General features: G+C 43.0%; 2 protein-coding genes across 5 annotated transcripts in view; both read right to left on the bottom strand.

The window, feature by feature from the left end:
• Positions 1-322: 322 nt before the first annotated feature.
• On the bottom strand, positions 323-8,147 carry sms (spermine synthase). Its single transcript, XM_028983654.1, has 11 exons — positions 7,943-8,147; positions 6,188-6,308; positions 4,661-4,748; positions 4,450-4,514; positions 3,932-4,107; positions 3,325-3,479; positions 3,065-3,154; positions 2,852-2,966; positions 2,704-2,783; positions 2,184-2,299; positions 323-1,384 (listed from the first exon to the last, which is right to left on the bottom strand). The coding sequence occupies exons 1-11, from the start codon at positions 7,986-7,988 to the stop codon at positions 1,354-1,356; spliced, it is 1,083 nt and encodes a 360-aa protein (XP_028839487.1). The 5' UTR covers positions 7,989-8,147; the 3' UTR covers positions 323-1,353.
• Positions 8,148-11,097: 2,950 nt separating this feature from the next.
• Positions 11,098-27,383, bottom strand: part of cnksr2b (connector enhancer of kinase suppressor of Ras 2b) — a 30,019-nt gene continuing 13,733 nt past the window's right edge. Inside the window, exons 4-22 of one of the 4 annotated variants that reach the window (XM_028982894.1) lie at positions 25,696-25,783; positions 23,585-23,626; positions 22,052-22,171; positions 21,459-21,518; positions 21,225-21,293; positions 20,870-21,016; positions 19,824-19,957; positions 19,320-19,513; positions 18,911-19,000; positions 17,800-18,005; positions 17,635-17,683; positions 17,291-17,466; positions 17,053-17,126; positions 16,880-16,951; positions 16,286-16,353; positions 15,780-15,877; positions 13,632-14,148; positions 12,394-12,593; positions 11,098-12,106 (exon numbers count right to left, since the gene is read on the bottom strand). In XM_028982894.1, coding sequence (XP_028838727.1) covers positions 12,059-12,106; positions 12,394-12,593; positions 13,632-14,148; positions 15,780-15,877; positions 16,286-16,353; positions 16,880-16,951; positions 17,053-17,126; positions 17,291-17,466; positions 17,635-17,683; positions 17,800-18,005; positions 18,911-19,000; positions 19,320-19,513; positions 19,824-19,957; positions 20,870-21,016; positions 21,225-21,293; positions 21,459-21,518; positions 22,052-22,171; positions 23,585-23,626; positions 25,696-25,783 — 2,452 coding nt within the window. In that variant the 3' untranslated portion in view covers positions 11,098-12,058. Of the gene's footprint in view, positions 12,107-12,393; positions 12,594-13,631; positions 14,149-15,779; positions 15,878-16,285; positions 16,354-16,879; positions 16,952-17,052; positions 17,127-17,290; positions 17,467-17,634; positions 17,684-17,799; positions 18,006-18,910; positions 19,001-19,319; positions 19,514-19,823; positions 19,958-20,869; positions 21,017-21,224; positions 21,294-21,458; positions 21,519-22,051; positions 22,172-23,584; positions 23,627-25,695; positions 25,802-27,383 lie in introns of all 4 variants that reach the window. The other 3 variants (XM_028982892.1, XM_028982895.1, XM_028982896.1) reach the window with 3 other exon arrangements.

Genomic DNA, 27,383 nt, shown 5'->3' with positions numbered 1-27,383 from the left:
ATCCGAAGTGGCAGGTTACTTTTTTTTTTCTATGTTTTTTATTCAGACATGTAGTACACGTCTGAAATTGCTAAATTTGAAAATGCTAAACTGTATAACGTCCTACTTGCATATCTGGGGACAGAAATTCAGTGACTGCAAATGTTTTGGTTTTTTTTTTGTCTGTACCCTCAGAACGTACAGTCGACCCTACGAAAGACCATAGGTATCACGTAAAAACCAGTGAAGATCGTAGTAGTAAATACTGACACGCTTACACAACTAGTCAAACCACTTAATTAGAAGGCAGCCTGTTCAGAGCATTAAATAATGCGACAGAACATTCTTTTCCAAATTAGTTTATTTGAGCAATATCATTCTAATAAGCAGGACTCAATTTTTCATAACATTTCAGAGGGAAAATAGTATTTCGAGAAATAAAATCAAATAAATAATTCCAGCAAAGCACCTTATGTGGACCAAAGGCATATATGTGTATTTATATATGAGTTACATTCAGTAAAACCCTTTTCTTATTCGTGTTTTTTTTCTTCTTTTGGTGCAATATCACTAAATTTCAAAAAAGGTAAACTAAGTAAAAACAATATCAGGCAGGGAATCCTAATACAAAGGTGCTAATCTTTAAAAAAAATCTTCACAGTTCAGCAAATAATGTAACGTACAAGCAATAAACTGCCATAGCAGGACCCCCCCTTCCCTTTTGAGACATTTTTGGACTGTTTCAATGTTGGGCATCCCAGGTCTGAGATCCTGGGCAGTTCCACAATGCAATACTCCTTACAAAGATCCTTTAAAGCACCATGGATCAAATCAAACTTCGGCCACAGTAACAAAGTCACACAGGCAAAAAAAAAAACTCAACACATATCACACAAAAACCCAAAACATAGTCTGTCCGATTAGTGAGCAGGTGGTGGGTTGGTGATGCATGCTGAGTCACCCCCCAGGCTTCGGTATCTTCAGCACCCCACACTGCACCACATCGCAGCCTGGAAGGTCTCCACAGAACAACTACAACTTAAAAAAAAAAAAAAATACAATCTGCGTAATAAAAAAAAAAAAAACAGTATTTTAAAAAGGGCATTAGATCGGTGTACTCTTGGAGTGGAGGAGAGACTAAATAAAATAAAGAAAAACAGTGCATGGAGAGATGAGTGCATCTCTCTCCTCAGTGCAACCTAGGGAGAGGGAAGTGTCCTCACATTCCGGCCATATAAAGCTTAAGAGGGCAGAGAGAAGGGAAAAGAGATCATAGATTACAGATAGAAAGTGAAATCATTATGATGACAGAAATTAAAGAAAGTATGACTGAAAGAAAAAGGGAAAAAAATCTATATAATGGAAGCCGATAAGTTACTTCTTCCAAATTGTGTAAAACACCCATCTGAGCAATCATATTAAGGAAAGAGTGTTAATATGTACAGGTTGGGCAAAATAATTGGAATATTTGTAATGGCTGAATAAAGAATATACTGCCAGAAACATCCAGTAATACAGTTGCCATAAGTTAAAATATTCCAGATATTAATTTGTCGACTTTTTGCATATCAGCATCAACATTTCAGTCAACCTAAAGTGAAGTCAATGTGATACACATCAGCACAGAACACAGTGCACACAGTTAAATGTGTCCTCTGCATTTAACCCATCACCCTTCATGAGCAGTGGGCAGCCATGACAGGTGCCCGGGGAGCATTGTCACCTCGGCAGTGGTGCCAGAGGCACCTCGTCTGATTACGGGGCCACTTCCTTAACCGCTAGGCCACCACTGCCCCACAATGGAGTAGCCCAGATTTTTTCCAACCAGCTCTCTTTTTACATCAATCATAAGACTATAATAACAAAAATACTGCATACTGGCTGAACAACTTTTGAATCCCGATCCGCCAAGGTGCCACTGAGCAAACCATCGTCCCCACACACTGCAACCCACTGCTCACCAAGGGTGATGGTTAAAAGCAGGGGACACATTTCGTTGCGTGCACTACGTGCTGTGACAATCACTTCACTTTCACTTACCATTAATATACCACTAGAGGGAGCCCACACACCATAATTTGGGAACCAATGATTTAAAACCAGACAAAAACGATAAAAAACAGGCCTGAAAATATTTTATAAAAAACACTGACCAATATAAACTAAATACAAATACAAAATACAGATTTGATTTGGAAGGATACAGCTCCATGTAAGATGGCACACATACCACCTCTTTTGAGAAATCCACACGACAGGACAATGTTCCCAGTTGCTCCTCGTATTGGCTTAATGCCTCAGTCAGGTTCACACAGTTACCCTGTGCCAAAACAGGCCAAATGACTGTTAACCTTGGGGCAAAATGTCTTATCCAGGGTTTATGCCAATTTCAGCACTATTAGCCTAGTGCGTGACAATTGTCACAGGTTCAAACCCAACTTACTACCTTTGTGTTTCTGAGTGGCTCCAGGGGGACTGTCCCTGTAACCACTGACTGTAAGTCTCACTGGATAAGGAGTCATCTAAATGCCGTAAATTTAAGACCTTTTTAGGACCCCACTGGTTGTTTTCATTACATGCCTGATATATATGATGTTGGTACCCTTTAAGCAGAAACCCATACAAAATTCAAAGATGATGTTGATTCACTGCACTTGTTTAGCGGACACTCTCATCCAGAATGGATAATGTTTATTATTTATTAAAATAACAACTGCCTCACACCTGTGTGAAGTACTTCCCAGTAGGACGTAGAACTTTGATTGACAGGTCTAGGATGAGTGTTAGAAATTCCCATGTAGAATCTGAAAAAACACAATAGAGAAATTGGTAAAGGTGATATATGAAATAAATAAATAAATGACCGCCTCACCCTCCTCAGGTGCTGTGGAAATGGGCACCGCTGTCAGGTCATTGATGACGTAGTCAAATGTCCTTCCTTCCTCAGCAAACCTTTTCAGAACAGGTACACAGTCTTCTACCAACACCTAGAAACAATTCTAACAGTTTAATAACTGCAATATATAATACAAGAATTATGACATAAAAAGTAATTTCCTTATCTTATCATAATCCCCAGCCTCACCTCATAACAGTCTCCAGTCAAACTGTCCAAAACATTGCCACATGTCTTCCTCATGTGTTTCCGACACCCATCAATCACCAGTTGGTCAATGTACATATACCGTTAAGGACATTAACTTTACATTTCATTACATTATCACCTTGCAAATATGTTTCCCCTTTGACTATAGCTCAGAAAGTCACACACACAGACACTTCAATCATCTGAAAAATCAACTGGATAAGTATCAAATGAACAGGTTTATTGAGCTAAAAAGATATCTCCACCATGGTGATCATCTTTGGTTTAAGCTTCACTGCCTCGCACAGAATTCCTCCATCACCTCCTCCCAGTATCAGCACCTCCTTCCCAGCGTAGTTCTCCTTCCCACTGCCCATGATGGCCTGTGTGTACGCCAGGTCACTCTCTGCCAAATCTGTTGGTTTTTTGCACAGAACACCATCAGATCATATTGCACATGGTTACAAGTGCTTCCAAAACTCTAAGTGATAACTAAACTAAATATCTATGAACATCCAATAAAAATAATCAATGGTTTAAGCTAGGGGCTAAGAATGAAAGAATATACTATGAATATGACTAAAAAATAAACTAAATTTGCAAAGGGCAACACAAACCCTTAATTTCAAGCCCTCAGCTTCTGTGCCACTGTTTAACCGTAACCTTCCTAAAATGGTTGTTAATTATAGGCCGATAGATCTATGCTATATTAGAAAGTATGGAATAGTTTAATGCACCATAAGCATTTAAAATCAGTACAAAGAGAAGGCTGGATTCCATTTTGGAAAGCATGACCTTATGAGACCATATGAGGCCCACTGCCTCTCCTTGCAAGAATGGAGAAATGTGCATGTGTGTTAAACTTACTGACATCCCCATTGAGGATGAGGATATTCCCAAATTGCTGTGAGTGCAGGATTTTGATGTTTTGGTACACTGAGTCTTCCTCATAGACAACTTTGTCAATGTCATACTCCACAAGTCTGCCATCCGCCGTGGGCCAGTACCGGTCTACTTCATCACCCCGCCTCAAGGCAGGAAGTCTGACACACAAATGTAGTTATCAGTTGGACATCGAAAGCCATAGCTGGATGTTAACCACAACAGATCAGGTTCTAGCTAAACACGTGAAAATTCTTTCAGTTTCCTCTCCAGAATATTTCAAAAGCTCCCACTACATTTTCCGTTAGGGACACTTCCTTACAGATCAACGGATATGTACAATTGTTAACACATATGATGAGGAAACATTGATGAGGTACTGCAAGTTACAAAACAGAGTAGAGCTGTTGTGTATTGTATTGTGGTAACATCCTGTTAATTTTCACATGGGAAACATGGGAGGTTTTTTTAATGAATAGAGTTCATTCACACTGGAATCTCACCTTTTGATTCTCTTTATGTTCCCATGTAACAGGCTTTTCATTTTCTTTTCTAGTTCATTCAGTAGCTTTGAGAAGCAGGAAAAAAAGGTCTTCATTATTCTTTAAGCAAGTTCAAAACAAGTCGAGAAAAAAAAAAACCTCACTTAAAAGAGCTTGTAACGTTCATACAAAACTTGCAAACATCTTAAAACCATAGCAAAGAATAACCTACATTGTCCACTTGTGCCACATCGTCCCCCTCACAACACTGAAGGTCAAAGGTGACCAGACCATGGGAGTGTGCCCTTAGTACACCAAACCTGAGAAAAACAAGTCATATTATCATATTAAACAAGTCATATTATAAATGCTTATAAAATGTACAGGGAACATAAAAAAGCAACCAAACAAGGCAAGTGTGTACACCTACACCTAAACAGTCAGCTCAGAAAAGCAGAACATTGGCTTGTTGGACGAGCCCGTTACGAAGAGCGCAGTGGTGGCCTAGCGGTTAAGGAAGCGGACCCGTAATCAGAAGTTTGCCGGTTCTTAGCACTACTAAGATAATTGAAGACAAATTTCATTGTGTGCACTGTGTGCTGTGTATCACAAGTAACAATCACTACTCAAAAGAAAAATCCAATGTATTGTTTTCTTCACATAATTAAATGGAAAGATGAAATGAGCTGAAATATTGTTCTTGATGAATAGGAATAATATTATTCACTTGCTGTACTATAAAATGATCCTTTACAAAAATAGGAGCTGCTCTATAGGAATTGCCCTGTGCAGAGCAGATATATTAAGCATGAATATTTCAGATATGCATCAAGTAATTTTATCAATATAACTTTCACAGAAAAATACAGTACACTTCAAATGTTTAGGGTCATGAAAAAAAACATGAAATTGGTGAGAAAGAATTACAAAAAGAAGTATGAAATAATTATTTATTCAAAGGAAAATCTGCTGATGCACTAGATATGTCACACTAGTAGTTTTATTGCTTCTTTAATCAGTGCAACTGTTTTTAGCTCTACTAAGATAATTGAAAACGATCAATGAACCAATGAAGCTTTTAAAGTGACAGACTTGGGTTAACAAGCACAGCATTTCATTAGAATGCTATACTAATTGTTGCTGCAGTATAAATCACATTATTCAGTATTTTTAAACATGATAACTCATGGACTGCACCTGACCATCTGGCTGTAGCTGGACAGTCGAGAGTGGAGGTATTTGCCCAAAGTGCCAGATTCCCCCTGGCTTAGGCTTATACAAAAGCCCCCCAGCTGTGTTTACCCCACTCCACGCGCAGAACAGGAAGTGAGCGCCAAAGGCCACAGATCTGTAACACAAAGCCACTAAAGCGGCCTGGTGCTCATCTAAACGTCTGTCCATTGTTGGACCAGAGGATGCACTTAACCGGCCAATCAGTAGTCATCCAGGCTGTCTGAACACTGGGCCACACCTGGTGTTTTTCATTGATGGGAACGGGGCAGGGACTGTGGAGTGTGGGGGCGATTTGGTGTGAGTAGGGTATGAATGCTGTCTGTCCAGTGCTTGAAATTGTCAAAATTGTGCTTGCCTGTCAAAAAGCTGGACGCACAGTTAACATTCCTCTATGGCAGAAAAACGATTTTCTGTTGAACTGACATTTCTGTATGTGGCCCGGTTTGTGACCGGACACAATCCCTTAATTCACGAAAAACTTTGATTAGGGACAAGACCTGACAGAAACTGTATTATTTATGCCCACCTCCCATTCTTGCCAATAAACGTCACCAGGTATCCATGTCCTTCGGTGTCATGGATGGTTTCTGTCATTTCCTGCTCTTGAAATATTGACTGCAGACCCTGCATAGTCGCAGGAAGGTCAGCTAGACACACACGCACACACACACACAAGGGAAAACAATGAAGCAGATTGATTAGGTACGGTCACAGAGAGCTGCCCCACCCCCCTTTCTCCACTCATCCCCATGAGTGCAGCTTGCCCCAGGGACTGACAGACTCGAACATGCTGCATTCCATTTGCCCTGGAAACTAAAAAATGAAGCACACCCATGTTGATCGTGTTTCACTTCAACCAAGGCGGCAATCCACGTTCTAGTCGCTTTCGGCCAATAAACGTTGATAAAACATTAACCATTCATTTATGAAAAACAGAAATTATTTTTTCCAATATAGAGCCATAAGACCACACCAGTTTTACAGATGTTTTTAATAAAATCTCATATCTGGAACAATATAGAGCCCAAACATTGGAAAAAAAATAATAAATTTGCTGCTAAACTGTTTAAACTCTCAGTTTAAGAGTACTGCTTTTACACAGTGTTCATGCTGAATTGTCCAGCCCAGGGGACATTCTGGTTCCAGTGAGATATTCTGACATGCCAGCTGCACCCTAGCAGCTGGATCTAACAAAGTGTCTACACAAATGTAATCATCAGTTGTAACAAGCACACAATAACACAACATAATGCGGTCGAACCTGGTCCTGAATTTGCAACAGCATTGACACAGACGTTGGGAAATAAAAACAGAAGTAGAAGCAGATGAACAATGCGCACATTTACATTTATGGCATTTATTAGACAGATAAAGCTAGAGACACTCAGGTTTTAGTGGGGATAGAGCTAGTGACTTTGTGACCTTCTGGTTCATGGGTGGCTGTGTTACCCACTAGGCTACGACTGTCCCACTCTGGCGGGTTGAGCCGTAATCCACAGATGCAAGCCGGTGACTCCTTAACAACATGACACGATACACCCCGCGCCCTCTGACCCCGACGGTGGGCCAAGAGCTTTCGACATGTCACCTAATCCGTCGCTCACTGTCACCAGCAGAGACGAGCCATCTGACAGGGATGTACAGGCGCACCGTACCCTCTGACATGACCGTGCAACTCGCCTGTCAGCGACCAATTCTTCTGCTGACCGGAAGTTCAGCCAGACCTCCACCTGCTCGCCGCTCGCATTAAAGTTAAAAATAAGTACGAGTAACAGTAGACGCGCCGCCGCCCCCCGTGTCCTTATCCGCGCACTGCACACAACTGGAAAACTGCGCATTCCCGCGGACGTCGTCCGTGAGCGTGGACGGCGGCCACGCAGGGACGGCCGAGGGTTAGCCTGCTAGCTAGGAGCCTTGTCAGCCGACAAGTCGGATCCACGAACGCCCGCCGCGAGTTAGCGAGAGCGGCGCGGGAAATGAAGAGGTTAGCCGTGGCTAGCGCGGCTGCGGCGTGCGGCGGAAGGTCAAACAGCCGCATGCTTCCCTCGTGAATCGCGCATTGTGTGTCGTGCGCGCCCCCGCCCCTCTACACACGCGCGCGCGCGCGCGCCCGCCGGCCGGCCGCCTTCCCTCCCGATTACTTACGCGCCGCAAACGCGCGTCTTGCGCAGAATGTCCGGGGTCCGCGGGGTGACCGGGGGGTGACCGGGGCCGAAGGCTGCGGGCAGGAGCTAGGAGCTAAGCGGGGGGCGCGGAGGGCAGAGGCCGCGTCGCTCGTTACCTGGCGCGGGGAGGCTGAAGTCGAGGGTGTAATGTCGCACTGCCATGTCGGGACGCAGCCGTCTGCCATGCCGAGACGAGGCGGCCGCGGGTGGAAACGGAGTGAGCTCGTCGGGAGGCGGACGAGGGCGGATTAGCAAGGTGCGACGGCGCCGCCTCTCCGCAGTGGGCTCGCCGGTGGGAGGAGTGGCACGTAATCCCCGGCGGCGTGCCGGGACGACCCGAGCGCGTGCCCGCGCGTGCGCGTGCCCTCTCCGTCGAGGGGGGTGGGGGTCCGCGTACCATCCTCGCTATTTACAGCCTGGCGGATAGTCGTATTATGAGATGCAGATGATTATTATGAGTTCATTAGAGTCACTTCGATTAAAAAGGTATCATTCTCTGTGCGTTTGTGTATGTGACAAAAACATTTAAATTGAATTTCATTCACAGTAAGAATGGTAAAAAAAATCGTATCCACGTCTAAACGGCGCGTGTGTTTAACATAAAGCTGAATACATGACATTTGGTTCCACAGAGTCCATGCCAGGGTGGACACTATAAACTAGGACAAGATTGACACGTTTAGATAAAACAGGCCTCTCTCTCTCTCTCTCTCTGTACATTACAATGGCAATGGTAATTACAATGTCTCCATCTAAGACTAATTCATCAACTGTGCTATTTGCATTAATTAAGACAACTAAAAATAGAAGCTTTTAATTCACTCTAAATGTGTCTTATGAGTCAAATTAAGTTTATGTAATCCAGTTTGTTGTGATTGTGGCCTCTGAGATAATGAAAATGTTGATAGGGGTTAAGTGCTCCTAAGAACAGCGATAACCATAGCAACGGTCAGAGGTCAGTCCGTCAGAGATCTACTCACATCAACTAAAGCCTTGTGGTTGTAATTAACAAATAATTACTGTGAGCCAAAATAACCAGCATACTACAGTGATCACTTCCTCCAGTTGCTCTAGTGCAATGCAGGATTTCTTGTGATTAACGTTTCATCACATCCAGACCAGATGCTGACCACACATCCGGCCGCTGCTGCCGTTAGTGATGAGCTGTTACTCTGAGGCTCTGAGCTGAGAGGCATGCATTAGCATCCCACAGCCTTTCAATTCATGTTATTTGGCCACCAGCTGGACAAGTTCACCAGTCCCTGGAAAATTGAATGAACTGACAACTATCATCACTGTTTGATCTGACCTCATGGTGTTGCAAAGTGTCAAATTTAGTTTGTTTCTGTTGTTAAATTTAAAAGTAAGACTTCTTTTTCATTTTAGCATTCCAAGCATGGATATCGTTTGGCCTATTTTAGGTGGACTTACAGTACAGGCCAAAAGAAGGACAAACCTTCTCATTCAATGTTTTCTTTATTTTCATGACCATTTACGTTGGTAGATTCTCACTGAAGGCATCAAAACTATGAATGAACACATGTGGAGTTATGTACTTAACAAAAAAAGGTGAAATAACTGAAAACATGTTTTATATTCTAGTTTCTTCAAAATAGCCACCCTTTGCTCTGATTACTGCTTTGCACACTCTTGGCATTCTCTCAATGAGCTTCAAGAGGTCGTCACCTGAAATGGTTTTCCAACAGTCTTGAAGGAGTTCCCAGAGGAGTTTAGCACTTGTTGACCTCTTTGCCTTCACTCTGTGGTCCAGCTCACCCCAAACCATCTCGGTTGGGTTCAGGTCCGGTGACTGTGGAGGCCAGGTCTCCACTTTTTGTTAAGTACATAACTCCACATGTGTTCATTCATAGTTTTGATGCCTTCAGTGAGAATCTAATAATGTAAATGGTCATGAAAATAAATAAAACACATTGAATGAGAAGGTGTGTCCAAACATTTGGCCTGTACTGTATATGATCATATAATAATGATCATATTATTTTTTTAATTATATATCCATACATTTCATGTACAGTGCCTGTACACTGAGCGCAGAGACACACTTACAAATAGAAGCAAGCCTACAAATTAAAAGTAGTTTAGTTATCATGATCATTACTTAATTAAAATGATGTACAGGCGGTTTAAGCTGCTATAGGTATCAGGCAGGCATTAGGCCCCGGGCAGAAGCTCCATGTCGCTGCTTGTTAGCAGCTTCAACAGAAAGGAGCACCCACAGAATTCCATTGTCAGAGATTATGAGTAGGTGTCAAAACTGTTCATTGCTTAACTTATACTTATGGTTCCTCAAGTGAAAGGAAAGTGACATTGTTGAGTATTTTAAAAATAATTTAGAAGACAGTGAAATAAAGTGTGCCAGATAAAATTAAAGAAGCCTTTTTAGGTTTGGTAAATAATATTCAGGTCTAATTCCTACAACCCTGAGGACTAAGCCCCCCTTGTCTTTCAATTGTCTCTGCTACCAAGGCTGCATTTGGGTGGTGAAGTGGTTTGTTTGGTGGTAGGCAGATGACATTTCCTCTCCACTGCCATGTTCATGCACTGATGTCACCCACCGAAGAACTTTGCCAGTCAAAGTAGCCCAGCGAAGAGGATGCAAATGTCGTGCAAACTGCAAATCATGCTGGGGAACAATCGCATGGATCAGGTGACTTCACAGGAGGTGTCAGAAGCTGACAAGAACTGTTGTATTGTTTCGAAGCACAAAAGATGCAACCAACAATAAGTTTAGGAGAGGAGGCATTCTCTCCATATGGATTCGGGAGTTTCTTATGATGGAGCTATGCTTGGGTACCATGGATGAGAAAACGCATGCCAAGTGGAGTTATAATTAAATTTAGGTCACTTGATAGGTGAGTGTCAGTGACTTGAATTAGATTTGGGCAACCATGTGTGGCCATTTGAGGTCTATGAGCAGCAGGGTGCTATTTGGCCTTTGGGGTGATTGAATGAACCCTGGTCTTTCTTTCTTCTTAGTACATAGCTATGAATATGATTTTTTTTCTTATTTTGTCTCCATCATATCTTTCAGAAACTATACAGATTATACACGCATTAGGTAGGAGGCTATATGATGATAGTGACTATTCATCCTGAGAAAACATCTGTAAGACTATATAAACTAACCTTTGAATCAGATCTTCTGTTTAACTGTTCCCTCCCTTAACCCACAATTCTTGTTACACCAGTTCAACATGTGCTGAACCCACAAATTAATCATTTCTTTTAACCCACAAAGCAAAACGAGTTCTTTTTGCTTTCACATGAAAGATTTAATACATTAAAAGGTCTTGTGGAGATGTCATATGGGCAGTTATCTTTGTTTCACACACATCTGCGCATACAAAAACGCTTACAAACATCTGGATAAATATCATGCATACAAAAATAAACACCGTCTCGTTGAGTTCATTTTTACAGTCTCACATTATTGCTAACCCTTGTCTGCATTTGTTTGTACCAATGGACCTTTTCAAAGTCTCCAGCCAAAACAAAGAAGCTAGCCGAGAGGTAGCCAGACAGAAGCAAGACAAGAGTGCATCAGACACACACACACACACACACACATTCTTCCTTCCTGCATGCGCTCTTCACATAGCAACGTTCATTTCTCTTTTTTTAAAAATATCGACAAAAGAAAGGCTGTTTTCTGTACTCTTTCACAACATGACTATATACAGGAAATCCTAGTATGGTTAACAACCATGCAAGTGTAATACACGTACGGAATTTCAGTACTGTCATTTTTACGTTCATCTCCAGAGAACTTACATGAAAAAGACAGAGACATAGAAGGCTGATGCACTGAGGCAATGGCTCAAGGTAATAAAGAGAGTTTATAACATGTGCAGTCATTTGGCTAATGACAGGGAGCTCCCAGGGCACCAGTACAAGTTATATTACACAAATAATCCAACACTTCCCATAGACAGATCCATACAAAACAAATACTAAAAGTATGAGAGCGTCTCAGAGAAAGTAGGAGCAAAAAAAGAGGCCACAGTACACACTGACATATATAAGTAGAAAGAGTGTAGATTAAGACCAGTACGCATCAGGAGCCAGAGATATAGATGTGCGGGGGACGGTAGCCAGAGCTGATGGAACTTCTGTCCTCATTAGGCCAAGTGGCTGGGCTGGGAGCCCCTGTGACGGCAGACGGGGTCCCTTGGGGCTCCAGTCCTGTATGCTGGCATGCTGTTAGCCAGCAGCTAACCCAAATATCCAGATGGCACATCTGTGTCCTGCAGTGCAACATCCTGTGAGGAGGAGACAGTGACGCACGTAGGAGACAAGCAGAAGAAAGAACCGTCAAGGAATGTCAGGTGCTGTTTTATGTAGACATGAAAACATGATTTGTAGATATTGTAGAATATTGTCCAGCATTCATTAATCCCAAGGTTAATTAATACCAATCACTCTAAATTGGCCATTATCAGATAAAACTAATCTACTTTGTAAATTTGTATTTTTAAGAACTGGGCTTATTGGGCTTAAAGCATGTATTTGAATGCATTATGACAAACGGGTCTGCCCTGAATGCTACCTTGAGGGAGCTGTGCAGGCGCCGCAGGCGGTGAAGCTTTTCGTTGAGCAGTGGGTCGTTAGGACGCCGTATGAATGAGCGTTTGTACTCCAGCCGTGTCGGGGGCCGATGCTCGCCCAACGGGGCCAGGCTGGCCCTCTCCAGCGCGCGATACAGGTCACCCAGAGAGTCAGCCTGCTGCCTGCGCTCCCTCTCCAGCCCTACAGAGGGCAGAAGAGTGTTATTCATACAATCACACCCAGTCGCACAGTGCGGCACTGTAATAATTAGACACTGTGAACTGCACAGTGTCCGACTGCACTGGACATGAACTGCATGTCCAGTGGCGACCTTATTCCCAAAATGATTTTAATACTATATTGCTCAGCCTTGTACTGAGCTGATTTTAATACTATATTGCTCTGCCTAAATAGATCTAATCTTTGATTCAAACAGTTAGAGGTACACTATTGTTCATTGGCCATATACATTTCTGCACATATTAGGCTAATGGCACATGTAAGCACTTTATAATAATAATATAATCATTTGTACAAAAATGTCACTGGCAGGGGGCACTGGCAGCACTGAACAGCCTCTTATACCAATACGTCAACTGAAAAACCGTAGCATCCATCTGAAGAAAAATGTATGTGTACAGCTTTGTGGTGAGCTGTGCTGCATCCAAGTCATTCAAGTGATAACTTGTCACTTTTTTTATTTTAGAAATGAGATAGAGGAGAGAACGGAGAGCAAAAGAGGAGGAGACGAGTGAAGCCTGAGGCCAGTTTTTGTGTCTTGTCTTGTCTGTGTTGCAATGTTAACACGTGCTTTAAGGACACTTCCTCGTGTGTTCTGCAGCACAGCAAAGGTTCTGCATCTGACAATTTGTGCGTGCATGCATGTGCGCATGGAATGGATGAGGATATAGGGGGAAGAGAGCTGTCAGGATGAGTCAGTATCAATTATCCCAAGATTTTACCTTCCTAGTGAGAGTAATACTGAAATTCCTGAGCACTGAAGTGTGAAAACAGAGCCTGTCTCAGCCATCTGTGGGATGTTTTCATAGTTTACGTTTCATCGGAGGCTGCAACACTAGTGAATCGACAATTTTACCCACTGAAACATTTATTCTCATCTTGTCCCCTCTCAGCAAGCATTTATCTCCGCACTTACGCAAATGTAACATCTCGCACTGCAGCCGTTTTAGTTTAAAACATTTTTCTCCGTGTCCCAAAAATGTCTTGTTGTTTAATCACCTGCATCTCGCATGCTGCCCTGGCCCAGCTGGTTACGCTGAGGGTCCCTGTGTTCAGACGCAGTTGTGGAGGCTGCCAGGATGGCATGGAGACCACTGTCCCTAGGGAGGGTGAAACTGCGGAGCTTCCCACCAACCGAAGGTCCTCCTGCAGGAGGCTCGGTGAGCCACTGAACCTGGGTGGGAGGTGGAGGTGCGTAGCGTTCCAGAAGAAGGCCACGTTGTGCCGGGAGCGTCGACTGGCGCCGAAGTTCCACCGGAACCCCAGACGTGTCGTAGAAAACGGCATCTTCCAGGGGCAGAGTCTGCAGGAAGTGCAGGCCGGAGCTGGTGAGCGGCGTCTCGATCAAGTCCTGCCACGAGCGCCTCTGGGTGGATGACTTGCGGCTGGGGGAGCTGCCGCCACTCATGCTCCCGCCCTGCCGGGAGTCCGGCCGGAAGTCCTCATGAGACAGGCGGGACTGGGAGGTGTCAGAAGAAGGATGGCTGCTTCTCTTAGGCTCCAAATATGGACTCACCTGTACCAAGGACAAACAAGTGTTTGAGTGGCAAGCATTAATAGAAGAGACATAACAAATACATCTTAAACATTTTCCGACATTTTGACCCCTTAAATTTTCCAATATTTTTTATGTTATAGCCTTATTCTAAAAAAGAATTGAGTGTAGTTTTCTTTTACAAAATAAAAATAGCTTAATTGCATAATTTATTTTCAATTATGGACATAAAGAAAACCCCCTATTAAATAATATTTACTGGGTAAGAGTATTCGATGGCATTTATGCTTTTATTACATTTACATCATACAATACACACACAACACACACAAAGGAATTTATGCACATGGAAGATGAGTAATTGTCTGTTATTAATCTTCCTTTTTACACCTATAGTTCAGGGGAGCTTTTTTTCTTTTTTTACTTTTGCTTATAAATTTATCCCACACAGGCACACACACAAATGTCTCCGGGGTCTAAATAATTAATGTGTGCCTCATCTCTCAGCTCCTTTCCTCACACCTCCTACTTTTATCTTCTTCACACTTTCTCACTCCTCCCTCTCTTTTATGTTTTCTATCTATGTACAGTATCTCCCCCTCATATCCTGTTTTTACACCTCAGTTTGGCCCACAGGAATCCATCTATTATACACACACATAGAGAAACACTATATATACACACACACACATATATATACATATATACACACACACACACTGTTGATCAGGGTTGTGGGGCAGCTGAAAGCTATCCCAGCATGCCCCAAGTGCCAGTCAAGAGCAACTGCTGGGGTCCTTTATAGGAATGAATTTATAGTCTGTACGAAAACAATGGAGCACCAAGCGGGAAGCCACATGAATCTGGTGAGAGAACTGAAACCTGGAGCTCCTCACATTTACTGCATGACTTTGTCACCTTCATCACCATGATCGGATTTCTATAGTGTCCTGTGTGGCTGTATCACCTGTGTCACATGAATTCAGACAGGTGGTCAGACACTGATTACCCACAAGCCTGATCTAAGTCCCCATCGGGCCACCAAAACAGATATGACCCTGGAGCAGCGCTAAAAAAAGCCACTGACAGATATTGTATATATTATTAATTAGTTTCTTAAGGTCGGACATGCCATGGAGCTACTGCGCCAATGTGGTGCTGTGAGCAAATGTCTATATGCTCCAAATCGAATTCTGGGTGACATTTCACCAGATTAAGTGCAGGGGAGAAATACTATTGGGCAAAATACAAAACATAAAACATCAGCAGTGGCTGCAGTGCAGAAAATGACACTGGGGTAAGACGATGATTTAGAAGTGTCCCTGGTCCACCCTAAACCAAACGAGGAGGCCAGATGAAGAAACTGACAAGCGGAATGGATGAGGTGGTGCTCCAATATTTCAGATTGTGTGCCCGGCATCTTAACGATTTTATAAAACAAGTGTTCCCTTTAATTAAACATGGCAGTGCAATTTCACCGCAATGACGCTGACCAGTAGCATGAAGCTAAGAGCAAACAATGCAGCTTGCCAGTGTGTGCTCAGGCACTGTGGAGACTGACATCCAATCTGGAGCCTCGTTTATGTCTGGCTCGGGCAATCTCGATTCTGGTTTTATTTGAAGTACATTGTCACCTTCGGTGTCAGACCTACCGGTGGTTGTGGGAAGGTGTCGTAGGGTGGAGGAGGGCTGTCCTGCTTGGGCATCGTTGACATGTCAGCATCTTCATGATCGCTCTCACTCCAGTAGTCTAAAAGCCGGAGAAAATTACTTAGAAGGGGTGGCAATTTTTGAATTGCCTTAAGATGGACGTCAGCAACAAAAGACATTTTAAAATAAAGGCATGATGAAAGTCTTACAATTTGATAACTGGCACGAAAAAGTACTGACAACAGCAAAAAGTGACCCCCAGAGGCACGGGGTCAATCACACCACTTATGACTTCATGCCTCACAGCTATAGCTGTTGGGGGTGTTGGGACTCATCCTCTGTGCCAACCTCGGTAGTGCCAGTGTGTGTGGCTCACATGTAGTGTGTATTAGAGCATACATATATTTATGTGAGGTAAACAGTGGGCTGTGCCTGCTCAGAGTGATGGAATAATTGATCTGATGGCTCCAGTCGTTGGGGTGTGTGTGTGTTCCCTCTGTGATCTCACCATGGTCCTGTCGCATGCGTTCCTGCTCGCTGAGTGCCGTGGTGGCCATGTTGAGGCGGCTCAGCCACCTGTGGGATGTAAAGGAAGCAGCACATGCCGGTTACATAAGAGTGCATCCTTTAACACTGTATATCCTACCTGTCTGCGCTTGATAACAGCATGTTCTATTGTTTTCATCTCAACCTAAACGGTAAAGCAGCAGCCATCATAACTTTAACGTCATAAAGAAAAGTTATGGAAACAGGGTTTCGCAGTTTACGTTAAGCAGCTTTCAATATACTAGTGCATCTAAAACAATTACATTGTGAATAAGACCATTTGTTTTGCCTTTTAATAAAAACCATCAACCCATAAATGTTCAGCCACAACCAAGTATTAACTGTATGAATGAACATGCTTTCATCATATATCCATCATAAATAAACATTAACATCATAGAATATAGCATGTAAGAACAAATGATCTTTTTTACGATGTTCAATGCCGTGTTAGCATTCATCAAATTGTGCTTTTATCATTGAGGTTGGAAGATTGTGTAACTACACAAGCTTGTACACACTCTTTCTGATGCTCACCCCATTCAGCCCTTCTCACCTGGTCATGTCATCCACACTGTCGGCTGCAAAGTAAAAACTCTTGATCTTCGGATGACAGGCCTTGAACGCGCTGAAAAAGAGAGCCAAAGTCAGATGCCGCAGCCTCAGCCCATCAACGGCACTTTCAGCAAGACCAACAAATCAGAGAATCTGACATGCTACGACACTTACTACTTCTTGCGGCATTCGTTGGCCCGGTCGACCTTGAACTCTGGGAGACTGACAAATCCCTCCGCCTTCTCATCCTGCAAAGACAGATGTGGCAATATTAATGAATCTGCAGTTGTGGAGACCTAAAATGTACAAAGCTACGTACATACTGGAAGTGAAAGTCATGTGACAAAGTTAGTGTCGTTACTGAATAATAAATATGAGCGGTATTTGGTGCTGACCCAAGTTCAGCACTTACCTCCTCGTTCATGTACCAGTACAGGCAGGACCCTTTCAGGACAAACCAGTACTTCTTCCACTTCTGAGAGAAATAGCTTTTAGCATCTTTCTTCTTCCAAAGCCATCCCTCACAGTCTCCCTGACCAAGGTCTTTACAGGAGATCCTTCTTTTACTGATGGAGGACAGAGAGCCGACTGCAAGAAGACAAACAACCAGAAACAATGGAACTGTTTAGTTCGAATATTTTCAAATCACATAGCAGATATATAAAAATTAATATTGAAAAATGAACACACTACTTAGGCATAAAGAAAATAGTCATTGTTTTAAGCAAAAACAATCTACGGTATCATTTTACTGACCTCTTAACTTTTTTTTAGACCTGGACAGTAGGGAAGAAGCCTCAAACATCTGCAAATCATAAAATTTTTTATTTGAACACCATTCATTTGCATAATTATTTTTGGTGTCAATTCTGTTATTAATAACAATTAACAGTGTCATACAGTTGGGCAAGACATTCTCACATGGTAGACAGAGGAGGAGTCTGACGAAGGCGTGGCCAGTGAATCCTGTCGCATCATCTCCATCTGAACCGCAGGCACCAATGCATAATGGGCAGGGCTGCTGCCCTTCTCAATTTTCTTCCTGCTACGCCTACTGCTGCTGCGGCTTATCATGTATTCATCGGGAGCGGCCTTGTCATCGCCAACGTAACGTAGGAGGGAATTCTCTGCAGAGGCATACAAAAAAGCATGACCATATCTGGAACAGCATCTGGAAAAAGTTTAAAGATTCAGCTGGGTAGCATGTACATACAATACATACATACATAGTGATATGAACAGTCAGATCAGGGAATGGTATGGGCATCATGCTAAACCCAAAATACTACATTTCAACAAAGAGTACATATTCATAAAAGTGCACAAGACAGGTTGTCTTGTGTAACTAGCCGCCTGTTATGTGATGCCATCATTAATTACAATAGTGTTGCTGATGTGTGAGGTTTCTTTCATTTTAATTTTTTTCATTTTATTTTTTTATTCCATTACAGAATTTGTTTTTGAAATTTAACACACATTTTCCACATTACAACTCAACATTAATGTGATTAAATTTTTTCAATACAGTTATGTACGTAAATCATGAAGTAACATCAAAACTGGCACACAGCTCAGCGTACTTTATACGATATGTTCAACACCAATCATTCTTCCTCATGAAACAAAAACACATGTTGTTTTTCCTGGTGTTTCTGCCACTGGGCCACCAGTAACCAATCAGATGTTAGTGTTTCGAGTTGCCATGGCAATGAAATACCTTCAGATACTTAAACAAAGAACTTAAAAAAAAAAAACAGACTGTACACAGAAATTAAACCTATGTGTACTGCTTTGAAGGGAGAAATTTAGGGCGAGGCTGAAAGAATTTGATGGAGTGAGAAGAAATACGGGTAGGAGGGAAAAAGAGAAAGAAGAGGAAATTGGGAATAGGCTGGAATGAAAGGAGGAGAATTTGCAGATTATTCACAATTCACCCGTGCAATGAAAAAACACGTTGGATTGGACCAGTCAACCTTCTCCTTATTCTCCCTCTCTCTTTTTTCCTCTCTTTCAGTCTTTCTCTCTCACCCACCTCTTCTAATTTCTTTCTTCAGACTGACTTGGTCTTCATAATCTCCAGCCCAGTTACATTCCACCGGCATGGAGATGGGCCTTAGCCGGCCTAAGTGGTTGAACCATAGCAAGACATGAGTTCAGTATGGCTACACAGATAACACCAAATTATAACAGGACATTGTATGAACATTAATGCTGCGTAACTGCAATGCCCTGGATAAAGAGGACAGATTCAATGTTTTATGTGTTGGCCCTTTAATATTTTTTTTTTACTGAAGCTTATGATCTACAAATAAAAATTAATAAATTATATATGCTGTGTATGATGTCTAAACCAAGATGATACAAATAAACACACACATATGCATATGTTGATGTAACATATGGCGGTGGTCAGCAGGAACTGAAGACTAGCAGAAGTTTACCGTAGGTGCTGGTGGTGTCCCTATGCCCAGACTGGGGTCCCTGGTTCTGATTGTACTCGTAACAGTACAGCACTGCATCTTCCTCTAAAAGCGGGAAGCGTCGCCGGCACTCTTGGTCCAGGAATGAGTTAGGTGACTCCGAGCCCTTCGCAATGCCATGCTGGTCTCTGACAGTGAGATGCCCACCATCATCCCTGCAGCAGCAGTACAAGTTCAGATGGTATTCTACACATAATAAATAACTGTAAATAATTAACATTAGACAGTGAATAATAAAAGTTTCATCTGGTGTACATCAGGTTCACAGTGATTATCGATTTCTGCCCCCACAGATGATGTAAGGCCCAGCATTGCTCTGTAGCTCAGCAGCCAGTTCATTTCTGCACTCCTGTATGATGACTTTAGATACACTTCATCATATAACACCCGCAAATCCATCACATCATTGGTAAAATTGCATAGGGCTGTGACGCATGCAGAGGCTGTGTGTGTGTGTGTGTGTACCTGGGTGTATATGGCTCATCTGGTGGAGGGGGTATATAAAGGTCCTGCAAGGCGCAGCTGTCTCGTCTCGAGGGTGTGCTGATGGTGCTGGTGGGCGTGGCCACGCTGCTGCTGGGGCTCGGGGGGTTAACAGGCTGCAAATCAACCCGACATTAATAATCTATTATTACTATTACACTCATTAACATGCTTTTGTCTCTGCAGGAAGCCCAAATTTGGACCAGGCATCTCATACGATCCAGAAATCATTCCAGCCAGCGAATTCGAAATATCAAGCATCAATTTAAAAAGAGCTGCGATGAGAAATTCCACATTTAGACAGGTGCTAGACATGTAGAAAAAAAGGAAAAAGTCAAGCAATATAGCTGCCGGCTTCAAGAAGAAGCTCTCACGCATCAGAGCTCAATAATCATTTTCCATCTATTTAGGTCTATTTTTCTCCAGTGTTAATTATGGATGATATTAAAGAGTGAATCTGTTATTGAATCTGTTCTAGGCAGAAAGATATTTGAAGGAAAAAGAGAGGAGAGGAAAGGAGAGGAGCGTAGAGGAGAGGAGAAGAGAGGATAGGAAGTAGGTTAAGATTGGTAGTGCGCTCCAGTTGGCCAAGGCCCTGGGGACTAGCAAACAGCACTCAGAGAAGAGGTTGAGCAACTCAGCAGGGTGACTCTGCTCCTGACACGTGACTCTTTATCACCATTCACATCTATTGAGATGAGGCACAATAGACCAGGTTCTCACACATTCCCACAAACATGCACAAGCTCCTCACACAAACACTGGCATGGCTAAAGTTATAGACACACACACACACACACCAAATTTTAAACATTAAAATTAAACTAATAAAACTAATTACAAAAAGGAAACATTTCATATGTAGAGGTGTCAAATGTTTCCCGTAAAAAAAAAAAATCATACTTCAATGTCAACTATGTGCTTCTATTGCAGAATTATGCTAAAGTCTGAAGGGAATGTACGCGAGCAAGAATTTCACTCCGCCTTCATTTGAATTTGAATCGTTGTAGCCTACACACAGTACACACCTGTAAGGCCAGGGGTTTCCATCTCATGTTCTTGAGGAGGGCGGGGGCAGAGGTTAGCGTGCTTTGGGGGCGTTTCTTCAGAGTGAGTGACACGCCGGAGGGGTCGCCCCTCAACAAGTTCACAAGGTTCTTCAGCTGCCAACCCACCTGCAATTCACACACACACACACACACACACACACACAAAACAAAATAACTACAGAAGCAAAATAATTACAGCCCTCATAATTACAGACCACTGCAACCTTTATGAGCACGTTCAGCTCAGACCAACTGAAATTTACTTCCAGTGGGAAACCAGTTTTATAAAGAAACTGGACAGAAAAAAACAAGACCTTCTCAGAAGAATACACACCACGGTTTGGTGATTGACCTGGATAACCTCATCGCCGGCATGGATTTTTTTGCACCGGTCAGCTAGGGACTGAAGAAGAAAAGAGAGCAAAAATATCACTTAGACCTCAGTGCACACACACACACACACATGCACACACACAGTTTGTTACAGGAACCGATAAAACCCAGGAATGAACAAGCATGACGTGACTAACAGTCTCTGTGGCAGGAAGTCACGAACATGGCCACTTACTCCTTCTGTGGTTCCCGTGATGACGTGGAGGCCATCGTAGGTGGACTTGATGTACATGCCCTGCAGACAAGAGACAGGCATTTTAGTGCCAGTGCCCCATTTTCCATACATACCAACGCACACCCCTCACTAACAGCCCTAGGCCAGTTCAGCTTGGAGAGAAAGGTTTATTTTGGTCCGTCTCTTCTGGTCAGACATCCTTGAAGTTGCTGAGAGAAGGACGTTACGTGTGTGAGTGTAGGTTTCTGATCCGAACTCAAACATTGTCGGTGTGTACAGCTGTTTTTGGAGGTGGCAGATTAAAATTTGTTGTCACATGAAGCCAAACAAAGTGCTACTGAATGAGACCATTTCCTCTGTTCCTCGCACCGTTTAGCTCTGTAATGCATTATGAACTTCTTGTCCCGAGGAGGAACACAAAAATGTACAGGTCTGCAACTCATGATAAATGTCAAGTGAATCAGTGCATTAAAGAAAACGATGTCAGGGAGAAAGAAATAGAGCAGAGAGCGAGTGAAGGAGGGGGTGGCAAAGGACTTCTAGCAACACAAGCAAAAAAAACGCGGTGGAGGGGGGTGTTATTTTAGACGCACCAGGCCCTCTGTGGACTTGATGTTGTCCAGTTGAACCACTTCCAAATGGGCAGACTGGGAGACCATGGGGTCGGAGGACAGAGAAATGATGTGGTCGCATGTATCGGACAGGGTCTTGCACTGAGAAAGAGAGAGAGGTCATCGTTTAATCGTTGTTCTGGTTCTTACATATAAACCTCCGACATTAACTGCGTAGACCAGTGCTCCCCAAACAACAGACTGGTTGTTTTAAATGACCCCCTAAAACTATAACATTGGGTGCAAGACCCACCTACACATACACACACACATACAGACCATTCATACACACAATCACACCTATGACCAATTTAGAGTGACCAATCCAACTAGTGTGCATCCCTGTGTTCACTGCTTGTGTTCTCACCAGGAGTTTCATTGTTTTTTTTTTATCATTTCAGAAGGATTGTCAGCTATCTGTAACTCACAGACTGAAAGACTGCCGCTATTTCCTTAAAATCTACATTTTATATTGGCAGTATCACAAGCTATATAAGACGAAACACTGGAAAGAATCAATACCCCTTGACTTCATCATTACAACTCAGCAAGGTAAGAACTGCTGTTACACACAATACTGTTCTGTTCTGTCAAGCTACATGCACACAAAATACTACTCTGACCACTGATCTAGACCCTTTACTTGGGCTGTTTCTTCTGCACCCAGCATGTGCCTAAAGACCCAGGGTGATTGAAGCTTTAAAGCTGTTGCTCCTAAATTATGGAACACCCTCCCTCTGGCTTTGCAATCAGTGAAACGGTTTTAACAATATATTCAAAGTCTTTGGTCAGTAAAGTCTTCATTGTTCATTGCTAAATATGATATTTGTATCTGTGTTGCTATTGGTTTGCTTTTGTGAATTTTATGTTTTTAACATAAAGTTCTTTGTGACCATGCAATAGGGATCAATTCAATAACATGTGATCCCACTACACACAGACTTTATTGCATAATACACACAAACGCAGTTTCTCTGGCCTAATTGCTGAGAGGCCAGCGGTTTTTCCTGGTGCTTGGGGAACGTGTATGAGGCCACCGCTAATTCAGCCAGCACCTCTCTCCCGAACACGGGACACTGCTGGGGCACAATATGCTACTCCATCCCTCGCCTGGTTGCCGTGGCGCCCTGTAAACACCATCTGTGCTCAGCCTGGCTCAAGCCAGGAAGGGGGGAAGCTGACGAGACCACAGAATGCTGCTCCTAATAGACATGTCTTTTGTTTCTATCTGTTTATCTATCTATCCATCGATAGATCTGTTCTTTCATATGGATCTGTGTGCTTGCGCAGCCGTCTGGTGCCTGTGGCTGGGTTGCCTGATGAGTTTAATGAATCACACTTTTTGTTGCATAACTGTAGAGCAGACAAGTGAAGTGCACTCAGGTGAGATGAGCTGTGTCTTTCTCTGTTTGTGTGTGTGTGTGTGTGTGTGTCATCTGATACTGAAACAGAACATGCAATGATTCAGGGTAGACTGGAACGGAGGCTAGTGTCTGTAAAAGAATGTCTCCTTACCACATGAAGAATCTTGTTCTCGGTCTCGTACACGGTGCAGTCCTGTAAAACAAGAAGTGGCACGGTTACACATACATTTGGCTGCAGCTGCCCCAACAGTTACATTCCTAAAATGCCACTAGCTATACCATCACAGCGTTTAAATTTGACACAGAACCCCAAAACCATCAAATAGTCCAGCACCAGAAAAAAAAAAAAACGTAAGGAAATTTCTTCATATTCAGTTTGGGAATGGCGATTTCTTATACAGGACAACAGTGTCATCCACCAGACTGTCTCAAACCTCCTGCTGACAGAGCTGTCTGCTCCACCTGGGACGAGAGGAGAACTTCCTGTGCGCTGGAAATACACCAACAGCAGGAACCAAGAGTGATGTGGGTGCAGAGAAAGTGCATTTGTGCATGTGTAACTTGCTGAGGACTCCCATGACACAATTCATTAATTAATTATATATTTGTTATCCATGATAACGATCATTCCATGAAATTGTGGATACTGCAACTTTACATCGCAAAGACTGCTCTCTAAACTGCAATCATGATGTACAAAGAAATGAACAAGAATAAGAGTATAAAATGCTTAATTAGATTATGAATCACAGTTGTCCCTTTGTTTATTCTGAGAACATAAAGAAACTGAATACTGTGTAAAGACAATGCATCACCAAAAGAAGCATCATAATATTTATTGATGCTAATATTTATATATGTGTGTGTGTCTTTATCAGATTATGCTATTATCATGACAGTGGCATGTGTGTGTTTGTGCCCACATGTATATACACAAATTAGATTATGAATCACAGTTGTCCCTTTGATTATTCTGAGAACTTAAAGAAACTGGATACTGTATAACAATAATGCATCACCAAAAGAAGCATCATGATATTTATTAATGATAATATTCATATATGTGTGTGTGTGGCGGTGACTTTTGTTTTGTCAGATTATGCTATTATCATGCCAGTGGAATGTGTGTGTTTGTGTACATATGCATATTAATGTGTGCATTTTGTTTTGTTCATGTAGCCAGAGGTAGGAAATACAGTGAGCACTGAGTCACAGCTCCCCAATTTAGCCCTACACTCACCCACCCAACCTCCACCCACCCACACACACACCTTCATTTTTACCCTCTGCTCTCCTCTCCTCTCCTCATTAATATCTCCTGTCTCTCCATCTCCCTGCCAGAATGCTGTCCCTTCACTGCGCTGCCCATATCTGTGTGGCTTTGCTGAAGATATATTTCCTGTCCCAGCTGCAGGAACACAGTGCTGCCTACCCGTCAGGCTTCAGGAGGCTTTCCTCTGCACAGGCACACACACACGCACACACACACTCTTTCATTACATGCCAGGCATGTAAATACGTAACACAAGTAATCTGTTAGTTGATATATCTACAGTATATATACAATAACTAGAAATCGCTTAATTTTATCCTGTACACTAAACCCTACCTTTACAAACTGAACAGCATCAAACACACCGACTCACCCTCTGTAGGTACGTGTCTGAAATTCTGCTAATCTTGTAGGGATTTTGCATCATTATAAGTAGAATAACACACATACACACTCTCTCACACAAACACACACACACTCACACACAGCTGCTCTCCCCATCTGCCTCCAAGAAATATATACCAGTATGCTTACTGACAGAGAAATTCTGAACAAACACACACACACTGCATTATCATTGTGGCCTGATTCCACTGGATCTTAGTGGTGTTCTAATCGTGTCCATCCCAGTGGTCCACCCTCGCCTTGGCCACAGATGATTTTTAACGAACTGTGCCATGCCAAACACTGATATCTCATCTAGCGTGCTATCCTTCAAAATTTTGTAGTGTGTGATTCACTAAACACTACTCACTAAACACCTGATTCCTGTTCTGGAGTCTATCCCAGTATTATTCAGCAAGATTAACATTTTAACATTGCCAGTCCACAGAGCACACGTTGTCTGGACCGTGGGAGGAAATGACCAGAGGGAGGCTTGGGTCCCATTATCAAATATGCCACCGCGCATTCTTTCCACTCCAGGATGAAAACCAGCCTACAGTTTGACCCAAACTGCACCTGGGGGACGTGCAAGGATCTGATTTTACCTGCTGGACTATGGTGGTGAGCTCCAGGCACAGCTGAATCACATTGTTCCTGGTCATGGAGTAGTCCGCCACGGCTGCAAAAGGCGACCTGAAAAAGAAGGAGCACCTAGAATTCACCGTTACACCTCTGTTAATGCTGGCCGGCTCTAATGGGGGCAGCCCGAGAGCCGGACTATTAGCGCTGTCGCCGCCGCCGCTTCCTCTTTGTGCGAGTTAATATAAATTTAGCCCCGTCGCCTCGGCGATGCCGGCCTCATTTTAATATGAATGAATCATAAATGAATTGAATTGGAATGACAGAGAGGTGCACGAAACAAAAAAACGGGGCGAGAGAGTGAGTGAATGACATCTACAATAAAGAAGGAGAAAGATAAAAATTAGACGACGGGCGCACGAAAGCTGGGGGACCTGCGAAAGAGCACGATTCTCTGCTCTGCAGCTCAATTTCCCAAAAAAAACATGACCGGTGTGAAAGGAATCTAAAATGTAAAAACCTTCCACGTCTCCTATAACGGTAAAAGCCAACAACACTTGGCACTGTGTCACACTCCTCCTGTCCGTCAGTCAGCTTTGATAATGAGCCACATTTTGTTTCGTCTTGATGTGACACCTGATTATCTGAACGTATAGGCTTCCGCTTATATAATTCCCTTCAAGGCCTGCATGGCGTGGCGCCGCTAAATGCAGGAAAACATCTCTCCCGAGGCGCCCTCTGCCCCTTGCCATTTCGGTCTGCTGGAATTGTGGGTGTTATGCAAAAAGACAGTGTGCTTTGCTAATGAGGGGCGTGTCTGAGGTTACCCGATCTTTGGCCAAGCTACCCCCCCCACCCCAGGGAGGTAAAATGAAAAGGGAGGAGGAGGAAACGAGAGATGGAATTTTGATTCCTTTTTAAAGGAATCAAAAGGAGGATAAACAGCTGAGCTCTGGGCGAGTGAGCGCCCTGGTTTTTGCGACCACGTTATACACAGGTTATATAAGGGTTTTACTCATGTTCAGCCTGTCAGCTCCCGCGGGTGATGCAGGGAAAACTGTGTCGGCTGGAGAGACATATTTGTCTCCATAAGCCTTTCTATCACTACAGAGTCCACACAAGAATTCAGTGACCCAGTGCTGCTTACAGAAGCAGGTAACAGACAAGGCAGTGGTGGCCTAGCGGTTAAGGAAGTGGCCCCGTAATCAGTTGCCGGTTCGAATCCCGACCTGCCAAGGTACCACTGAGGTGCCACTGAGCAAAGCACCGTCCCCACACACTGCTCCCCGGGCGCCGGTCATGGCTGCCCACTGCTCACTCAGGGTGATGGGATAAATGCAGAGGACAAATTTTACTGTGTGCACCATGTGCTGTGCTGCTGTGTATCACATGTGACAATCACTTCACTTTAAAACAGCAAAATCATGGCAACCTAATGTATCTGTGTGTGGTTTTTTACACTCTAGATTAATAAAATATAATGAAAGGTGATGGTGGTCTATGTGTGAAATCACAAACTAAGGCATTGCTATAATGAGATATTAAATCTATAGATCTTGTTTTCTCAGTAACCATGCAGGTGGGCAATGTAGGTCCATCTATTGGTGCATTCTTATATAATCTTGGGTATAAGAAATCATTACAGCACAGAGGGTTCATCTGTTTATTTATGCCTATTTGTTTATCTGAAATCATCAGAAAATCTTCCGGAAAA

Source organism: Denticeps clupeoides, chromosome 6, assembly GCF_900700375.1.
Source record: "Denticeps clupeoides chromosome 6, fDenClu1.1, whole genome shotgun sequence".
Taxonomy (NCBI): Eukaryota; Metazoa; Chordata; class Actinopteri; order Clupeiformes; family Denticipitidae; genus Denticeps; species Denticeps clupeoides.
This window is presented reverse-complemented; position numbering and strand designations above follow the sequence as displayed.